We start from the raw sequence: 10,314 nt of genomic DNA, 5'->3' as shown, positions 1-10,314 counted from the left end.
TGACGGCTGCCGTCACCTGTATGAACGCACTCAACAAAAAGTTTAACGTTCATATTCCCAGACATTTATATTCTGTTATGCCTCACCAGAGATGGAACATTACAAAGTACATTTCATCAATTATTTTGCATTTTTTACTCTTTACTTTACGCTACATCTGTGACAGTCACTCATATTGAGATAAATATCACTGTTGTCCCTCAGCATATATGTAATAAGACCGATTGAGGAAACAAGAGGGTCAGCTGCAGACAGGTGAGTGGTCAGGTGATCTCCAGAGGAAGGAAGCACCTTAAGGCTGAGATGATCCTAAAATCCATCTTACGAGCGTCCTTAAGCTTCAGATATAAAGCCCGGAGCACAAACATTGAAAGCATTTTTACAAGTGATATCTTGACATCAGAGAAAGTGAGAATCTTTTACCGCTTTAACTAAAAGGAGGGTTAAACCTCCTTAAATTCAAGCCTGATGTGACGGAGCCTCTCTTTGTATTTGACAGTTGGAGCTTCACATCTTAACTTGAGGAATAAAAGCACGACAAACATCTACCTGGGTAGTGAAACTGCCGCAGGGTCTGCTGGTATTAGATCTGGTTGACTGCAGGAAACAGGACCCCCCTCTGTATGAAGCTGCTTCATTAAGGGCTTCACTGATGCACAGAGAACCAGACCTGCATCTAAACTTCACGACTGTTAAGAGTCATTTCTTCCAACACACTTGAGCGGTGTCTTTGCAGAGCTAGGTGGCAGCTGTCGGGGGGGGGGGGGGTCTAATCTGTGACTTCAGGGTTGATGGTAAGATCTGATCTCTGAATAAAACTCAAAAGACCATTTTCAGAAAAACATGTTTATTATGCCACAATTATTGATTAAAATGAGCAGCTTTAATGTATAAAAATATAAGCACCCTCTTATTACACATTAAGAGTTTCGTTCACAGTGGTAAAAGCACAATACAGTAGTTTAACCGTCATCAATCGCGCCCAAAACGCTCCTCGGTCTCACACTGAACTTGTAGACGTACACCTGGCTTCACTGAGAAACCAGCTGACAACTTTTTGTCATTTGAAGGTTTTCACCAAACACTTCCTTTGACAGTTCCCAATCAGTCATTAGCTCTTGAATTCAAGAGAAAATCACACACGTACCATCATCCTGTGGTCGGTCTGCTTTGCTATCACACCACAAACAAACCACGCCGGTGTGTCCTCTTGAAAGCGGACCACCCGATCCTCTCGGGTGGTTTCAGTCCAGTTGTTTGAACCAGAGTTTGATTGACAGCTTTCGCGCTAAATGGGCAAACGCGGCAGAGCGAACCAAACATGGCAACGCAGGCTGGCGATCATTTGTCAAGTGAACATGCGTTTGGGGCCAGTAGTTACTTAGAAAACGTTTGGTGAACAAATTAGACCAAAGCCTCAAACTTCCAGCGGTGATTGTGTTAAAACTCTAAAAGCTTTAACTTGTTTGTAAACAAATCGGTCCAGTTGAGGACTAACAACTCTCTCAACCATGGTCTCGTTTTAAAGCCCCTGTGGTGGATTTTTACACGATTGTATGTGTTGTGAAAGTTTAAAATCAAAAAATACTGCAGTACTAACTTGATGGAAAAACAGAAACATACATATAAGTAAAAACAAAACAAGGAGCACAATGTGTAGCAAAAAAAGCTTAATACATATTTGGCGCTGAAAGTCATTGTAATTGTGGGAGTATCCCTTTAACTTTGCTGTAACTGATAAATGGTGCATGATATTGGACAGTGCATGAAGATATGTATTTAGAGGAGGACGGTCTCGTCCCTGCAGCATTCATGAGTCACGTCGAGGGGGTTTTTCTGTCGGAGCTGCTTCGCTTCACGCCTGCAGAAGCTGTCCCACCAGGGCGGGGCTCCTCTCCTGGATTAAAGCTGACATGATCTCAGCAACATTCAACACTGACCTCTCCCAGCGCTCGGCGTCCTGAGAGAGAGGAGGAGGAGGAGGAGGAGGAGGAGGACGAAGAAAGACAGGGAGGTAATTTGTTAAAGAACATAAAATTACAGACAGACACGCTAACAACAAGCCACTTCACTCATTACGTGAGCTCAGTAGTAAGATCCTGCAATAACAAACTACGACATCCACATGCAGATTCACATTTGTTCATGTTTATCTTTTCTCTCAATTGTCACGACTCCGTTTGAGTCATCCAAATGTTTGTACACCAGCGTTTCAGTTCATGGGACTGCCAGCAGCCGGTTCAAACTAGCGGGAAAGTTAAACCATATCCACGTTGTTCCACTTAATAATGGCGAAAGAAAGTAACAGACCAGTTAAGAAGGAGTTACAACATCAACGGTTTGACAAATGCTCAGTCGGGTCGGTTCCAAATTTAGCATCAGCTGCCATTTTCTTTAAAAATGACGACACTCGTGAAAATACCCTGGATTCTGAACTTCCCACAAGGACGCTCCTGACGAGAGAATAATCACGCACTACTTTCCTGTTCCAGTCACAGCTGGGAGGTCAAACACACACAGCACACACCGAGTGGCCATCTGAATTCACCACATTTCATTTGATTGTAAGAATCACAACATTTGGTGGAGGATTTTTCGTGACTCTATTGTTATTTTATGGCTCAATCAACAGACGGAAGCAATTTTCCAAAGGAGGGGGAGGAAAAATGCCACAGAATTAAGGCACTTTAACTTTCTTTTCCACAAATCTGTGTCAATGTCAAGTCCTCTGAAGCTTGTGAACCAACAAGGCCTACTTTGAGATTTATGGTGCATGATATTGGACAGATCTACGCTAAACCACACGTACGACAAAAGGAGGCCAAACATTCCCTCATTCACGCAGTCTGATTTTTCTAAAGGCGACCTCCACTTATTGTGGTTGTTTTGCTTTCGTGATTCTTCTCTTTCTCTCTGCAGACCGCCTGCACAATGCACTTTTAATGGTTTTCACTCCCGACTCCATTCCTTAGGCTACAGCGACTCCCTACTTTGATTTAGTTTCTTGATGAGGTCTGAGAATGACCTGTTTTCCATCTTTCAAAAGGGGGCTGCAGTTCAAGGAGCTTTACTTTGTTTTAACCACAGGCTCGTTCCTCACATGGATTTATGCTTCATGCTCTACCTGGACTTTTTCATAAATGGATCGTGGACTTTAATAAGGCTTTTGACAAAGCTTTTGATGTAGCAGGATGCATGAGGGAGAAAATATGAAAAATATTTTCGTTTCATTGAACTTTTAAAGATACAGTATAAACCACTGAGAGTAGAGAAAGAAAGGCCTGGAAGACCTTAACTCTACATTCAAATACCTAAAACATTTCCTGTTAAGTTAAAGGATAAGTCTGCCTTTTTACATCATTGTGTTCAGTTATATCTTTATAGAAGTAGTAACTGATTGCTTTAGTTACTGTTGCTACGCCTGTGAAGCTTTTAGTTTTCACATGCCACATATGCACACAATGTTAACGGTAACGGCTTAACTTTTCCAGCCGGCGACCGTTTATTTTTCTGTTGCTGACGGATTTTATCAGCTGTAGCTCGCTAGCTAGCTAATTAAGCTACATTAGGTGGTTGAAAACGTTTCCTGCTGTCCAGCTGACTTGTTTTAAAAAGACAACCCCGTAGAAGAGTCTTAAATGTGCACTTGATGGCTACAGGCGATAAAAAAAACGAGATCACCCTCCGAACTCTTAAAATGCGGATCCCTCTATTACAGCCTCATGCACAGACAGACCTGCTGCGCCTAGCTGCAGTTGCAAAGCTGTGATTGTGGAGATCTGAGAACACGGAGGGATGTATAAAACAAAGTTAGACAGGGCAAGAAACTCAATTGTTCAGACAAATTGGAAACAATTCAGCAGTTTAGACTAATTATCTTCCACTTTGGATGTAAAAACTGAAAGTGAACGCTCTCAAAACGGCGGTAATCAATCCGTCACTGCACAGCAAAACTGCAAAACTGCGGTGAGTATGACACGTCAAAGTTGATGCAGGAAGTCGGATTGTTGACTGTGATGGACGTTTTCAACAGACAGCAGGAAAATCACCGGTGTAACTAATGACATTAACGATGGCTCAGCTCCTTTTGGGCGTTCCAGTAAGCCAGGAGCCAGGATGAACAACACCAGGGGCCTGGAACCGCTCCACCTAATTGGAATGCAGCCTTTATTAATGTTATTAGTTCCGCTTGTGCTTTTCCTGCTATAAGATGTCAAAACATCTGCTGTGAAAAAGGCCTATTACTTTGGCGAGTAAAATGTTATCAAAACAGACAAAAACAATGGCCAGACCTACGAAAACTTGATCCAAGTTGTAATAAATCATAACTTTCCTTTAAACCAGGATTGAATCTGACTTGAATTATTTTACCGGGAAAAACACTAACCAATCTGACACCCTCTCTTCTGGGTCTGTAACCGATTTCATCGGCCAGCTCTCAAAAGGCAGATTTGCTTAGAGTGAAATAGAATAATTTAAGCAGGCTTTTCCCAAAGCTTTTAATGTTCTAACATCCACAGAGGGGAACATAAAATACATTAAAAATATATCCCACTCAGACGACAAAACACCAATGATTTGTGATCTGGAACATCCTATTTAACACATCTTCTGATCTGGTTTCCAAATGGATTTTGCATTTCAACTATGTGTCGACACATTTGGAGCCGAGCGTACGATCAACAGGAGAAGAATAAGCTTTCTCTAACTCCGTCCTTTCTCGAGCTTAAAGCCTGACTTGACCGGCCAGATCCTACACAGTTTGTGCGGGGACCGGACGGGGAATGTGACGAGGTGTGAGAGCGATGAGCGTGGAATCGGGCCTGACCGTGGTTAATGGGAGAGAGAGAGAGACTCTGGATCCAGAACTCCCGGAGCACTCCTCCCTAATCAGAACCAGCGGAGGGGGAGTCAGATGACATGGATTTTCCACACCAACCTACTGAAGGGCGAACTGAGGCACTGGAGTACAGATCAGCGACTCCAGCCTCTCATTGATTAAAGCAACACGCAGGAATGAAAAAAAAAAAAAAATGATGGAATTAAAATATGATGGCTTTGAACGGACTCCAGAAGCATTCTGCATCTACAATCTTTTCTTAATATGCTTTTAGATTTACAAGTGGTTAGACCTTTGGAGAATCAAAAGGGAATGGAGTGAGGCTTTCCTGTTTTTCTTTACGATGTACCGGCGTCATTGTTCTGCGGTTTAATCACCAAGTACGAGGCGATGAGATGGGCCAGTACATCTGTTAGCAGTCAACAACTGCAGCTGATAGCACAGCGTTGTCCACATATCCTCAGGAACACGCATAGGTTCATCGGTGATCACTCCGCAGCTCCGAGCGAGAAATCAAAGCGTTCTGGTAAAATCTGATTGCATCTTATCATTGTTTTCACCGCAAGTAATCACATCAAAGCATTCCTCCGATTGTTATCTAGAAACAATTACATCTTCACACGGAGAGTATTTGAGATGTTACATGTGTTTGGAGGAGCTAAAAGGCCACAGAGATGATAAATGTGATGAGCGCGATCGTCGGCCGATTACCACCCAAGCGCATTGATGAGGACCATGGGAAAGTCTCGGGCATATTGAAGACAGCTACAGACAATCAAACCACAGCTAATGACTCTATTCTAGGGGTCTGTTTCCTTATAGGCTGCGCAAGAGAAAAAAAACACTTAAGTTTGCACACGAGAAAATAAGAAAAAGCAAAAGGCAAGTCAAGATCACCAAGGAGGATCAAAGTTTTAAGCCTGTCTAAGCCATAGCGCTGAATTATTTCCACTCCAGATATGCGGCCTTTGAAATATGAATCACGCTTCATAAAACAGCATTATTAAATCAAGTAGTTGCTTGCACAGTGGAACACAAATACGTCTCGAGCTCTTCATTGACTCGTGGCGCAGCTTTAAGCAGTCACAACTGCCACTCAGGCTTCAAATGTGGTCGAGAAGAAAGCACGAGAAAAGGGTAGAGTTACTTGACAGCAACAAACTCCGGTTCTTCACACACATTTGCATATCTAACTGCTTTCAGGCTGAAATCTATATGACCTGAGCGTGAGGAGCATGTGAACTGATTGATCGCCGCTCGGGGAAGTGAGCTGGTACCTCTCCTGACCCGGGCTTTGCTGCCGTTGGCGGGGGTGGCGCTCCGTTCGGCTCGTGTCTCTCCTCTTTCCTACCGAGGACCGTCCAGGATGAATAAAGCAGCTCGCTCATGAGCAGCTCGCTGGCTCATTGTTATGGCCACGCAAACATCCAGACACTTCATAAGCACACACAAACACAAAGAGGTGCAATGCGATCCTGGAGGGATTTGCGTGTCTCCAGATCTTCATCATCATCAGAGCCTATGACCTCCAGCGTTGACTGCGATGGTTTCCCGCCGTCTCTTCCAGCAGAATATGGAGATGGAGAAAGTGGTAAGCGAGCACTCGAGGCTGAACATTTCTCACTGCGGTAGCGCCGAGACAAACAGAACTGGAGGTGTTTGGACAGACATGAAATAAAACCTAAAACTAAGGCGTGACTGCACCTTTGAGATGAAAACCATAAGTGGATTAGTGTGAATGATAGAGCTCTTTGAGCTGATAGGTGCTTCTCACCGGTTTAAAGAGTGGAATTTATCTTCATATGTTCCAAAGACAGAAATTTCTTCATGAGCCAGAGTCTAAGTGCAGTCAGCAGGAGGGTATTTTATTTTATTTTAAAAGTGCTCTGTTTTACGAGATTCACTTTACTATTATTAGACGTGAGGGAACCTCACTTTCCACTTCATAATGATTAACTGCCACAAATCCTCACTTAAAGGATTTCCCAGCCAAAAGTATCATCATTTATTCACATTAGTGGAAGGACTATCACCAGTAATGTATGCCATATTAAACGGGAACGCGACACATTTACATTTTGAAACGCAACGCCTTTTTTTTCCACTGACAGCAGAGCCTCTGCTACATCGATTACTGAAGCATCCAATCCCTTGGTGGCCTAGATGGCGTTTATATAGTTTCTCTTGACAGATTTCACATTTAAAAATAGCAAACAATATATGAACTGGTGTCAAGGGAAAAATACCACTGGATAGGAGTCACAGATGGAGAGAGTTCTGGGGACGTAAGGGGTGTTCAAGTTTTTATTTCAAGAACCTATGTTCCAGTCCAAGAGACAAGTCACATTATGGAATTAAGTGACAGCATTGTTTTAATACATAAACAATATAATCATTTGACTGGGCAGTAACTAAAAGCAAAATGTTCTCAATCACTTCCATGTGTATGAAGGCACAAACACATGCAACAGCCTTGTTATTCCAAACTGCGGCCGCAAGTTTATGGAATGGAACTTCAATCATTAGCTTCTATTCTTGCTTACTGTTTAAAGGGAGGATTTTGACAAACCGTGAGGCGACAGGTCTTTGAAACACAGAGCAAAGGGGGGACGGGGAAGGAAAGCATCAGCGGACCACACAATACGCAATCCTCAAACTCTCTCTTCTCTTAAATGCCACAGTTGCAATCAACCTTTCCATCTAAGAGGAGCGCGCAGCAGCACTTCTGCCACACAAGAAGATCCTGCTTTGAAGCTTAAAGGTTTCAGGCAATTAAGACCTTTAACAGTGACAATTTGTATGCCTCTGTCATTCTCCCGAGGTCCCCAGCCCTGAGGACTGCTGCTGCTGCTGCTGCTGAGGGCTTCCACTTCTGTTCCCTTCATGAAATGCCAAGAGCGCTGGGTCCTAATTGAAAAACAGCTTATGGAAAAGCTTGGCGCAGAGCCCGAGCCAAGAGAACTGGAAAGAGTTGTTAGAGTCACACCAGCTACCATAACCAAAGTGGCCAAGAACATTTAGAAAGTTTTTATGGCCTCTTTTCATCATCCTAACGTTTTACTGTCACTGTATTTTTGTCTGTGACATGAAGGTGCTGCAGCACTTATAGTTGGAGCATCCACTTGAGGGCAGTATCATTGCTAGAATTAAGGCCAGACAGTGTTCTCCATTCTGGGAGTCTTAAAAGCTGAAACCACCACCTAACACGAACTTCACTGTGCATTACTCTGACTTCTGCTCTTTTGATAGATGAAGTAATTTCTCAGAAAACTCTCCCCAAATGACCTGTTTGTTGAATCCCAGTGATACAATACTGCTAAAAACGCCCGGTGCTTTGGTCTGAGACAGGATAGTGTTTCAGAGCTTCTGACAGCCCGTCCCAGAGTGGGTATTATGGTCCTGCTAGCCTTACTCTCCTCCGTGTATCATTGAAGACAGGCAGTAGCTTGGGGCTAAACTGCGAAGAGAGAAGGGGGCAACAGGTCCAATTACTGGCCAGTCCAAAAGTCTGATTAGAGCCCAAAATTTAACACCACTCCGCTCCTGTAGAGACTCATTTGATAGAATGAAGAATGGCGGCAGAATGACTCAAATCCTTCAGTAAACGTAGAAATACCACAGGGGGAAAATACACCATTACAAGTAAAAGTCCTGCATTTAAATCTTTAACGTCCAATGTCTCCCTTTTATTTCCCCGTAAGCAGCTGCAGTGTTGGAAAAATCAGGGTATCATATACATTCTTTACCAGCTTCTTTCCAGCTTTTCAATGAAGGTATACGAGAGAAATATTCAAACCCAAGTCTCTGTGTTTTTACGGCTGGAAATAATCTAGATGTATCGTGCATCATTTTATACACATTTCCCCCCAAAATTCAGTCTGACATGTTTGGTATCTTTGGAAATGTTGGGTTCTCCACTAAAAATCTGAAATGAAGATCTGTGGGTTTGAAAAATGTTTGGCTGCACAACATGAGTTTGTAATGGCTGACTCACCAGCAGGTCAATGTGACAAAAAAAAGGAGAAGTTAACATGTAATAGCAGCAAAGTATATCCTCAATTATCACAAGTAAAAGTATTAAATGTGAAGAAGAGTGTCAAAGTTAAGCTTAGTTTTCAAGAAGGAAGAATTAAGAGAAAGGAAAGAAAAAAGATTCCTCAAAATGTGTAGTTTTGTACTTAGCTACTTCTTAAAAGTACTCATTATGAAGAACGGTAGCTAAAGTTTAGTTTTTCTCTCTGTGAAAACCCTTATTTCTAGTTTTGGAGATTTTCATACTTTCTTATCAGCTGAAAAGGGAAAGAAGGAAATATGAAAGAATATAAGGCAAGAAAGAAAGAAGAAAATTCGTACAGAAATAAAAAGGTAGCACAGTACTTCAGTAAACCTACAGTATGAGATAAGGGGACAATGATTAGCTGAGACGTAATGAATCAAAGATGCCACCCTGCTGAATTTTACTCAGGCACTTGAGGCCCATTAAAGTCCACAGAGAAGAGAGAAAACCTCACTTCGATCCAACCGGGTGTTAATATTTACTGCTGAGCTTTGGATCTAAACAACCTTCAGAGTGTATACATCACACTCGCACCGAATGTTCAGCCATAAATATAAAAATTAGCTTGGATTCAAACCGAAAGACTGAGAGCTGAAGTTGACAGCGACATAAGCATCATTTCGTACTCCTTACAGACGAAGCATCTCCAGGGAATGTGTTTTATTGAATTTCGGCGAGGTATTCGGTGTCGTTGCCTGAGTGTCTGCGTTTTAGATACCCGTGTCGTTCCCACTCTGCCTCACTTCATTTGAAAGGGACTGTAATGTCGGAAAATTAATAAGTCTGTATCCCACCCTACTTTTGTGCGGCTATGAGTTCCCTCAGACTTTCCAGCCATAGAAAAAGCAAACGTTTGTATTGATAACTGCTTTTCAGACCCCATCGAGGGAACAATTGCTGCCACACAACCCTTTCACGGTACACTGGTAAAGCTCTTTCAACACAGGTTTCCAAAATATCCTGTCTAGGGGCGTCCAGTGGGCAAACATAGCAGTTTGTTAGTCACGTCTAATGTACGACTTCTCTTTCTGTGCACCCTCTTCAGAGAAGGCAAACCCCGCTAAGAATGGGACATCGAGGGGGTCTGTAATTCCACTGGATCCTCTCGGTGAGAACTTTTTCAACAAGCTCTGGTGAGAGACGACTTTGTTTGAATTCAACTCACCGAAAGACATACCTCAAAACAGTACGCAGAACAATGGTTCTTTAGTTGAGAAAGCATGAAGGCATGAAGGCATGGGTGGGATTTATGAACTGGGACATACCAAATCCCACATGCGGTGAGAGAGCCCCAAAAGCACACACACCCTCCACGGATGCCTCATTTACTTATCACACTGTATCACTTACAGCAAACCAGGGAAGCCAAACACAGTCTATATCCCAGGCCATCCGAGGTCAGCTGCAGGTGCAGGAA

The 10,314-nt window shown here is 42.9% G+C and overlaps 1 protein-coding gene across 2 annotated transcripts in view; it reads right to left on the bottom strand.

Annotated features, from left to right (window-relative positions):
• Positions 1-830: 830 nt before the first annotated feature.
• Positions 831-10,314, bottom strand: part of crppa (CDP-L-ribitol pyrophosphorylase A) — a 43,185-nt gene continuing 33,701 nt past the window's right edge. For both annotated transcript variants that reach the window (XM_070911987.1, XM_070911988.1), the window contains one exon: positions 831-1,960. In XM_070911987.1, the coding sequence (XP_070768088.1) occupies positions 1,856-1,960 (105 nt within the window). In that variant the 3' untranslated portion in view covers positions 831-1,855. The remainder of the gene's footprint in view (positions 1,961-10,314) is intronic.

The sequence above is a fragment of the Enoplosus armatus genome, chromosome 9, assembly GCF_043641665.1.
Source record: "Enoplosus armatus isolate fEnoArm2 chromosome 9, fEnoArm2.hap1, whole genome shotgun sequence".
NCBI classification, from domain to species: domain Eukaryota; kingdom Metazoa; phylum Chordata; class Actinopteri; order Centrarchiformes; family Enoplosidae; genus Enoplosus; species Enoplosus armatus.
The sequence above is the reverse complement of the archived record's forward strand: the minus strand, read 5'-3'. Positions and strand labels throughout refer to the sequence as shown.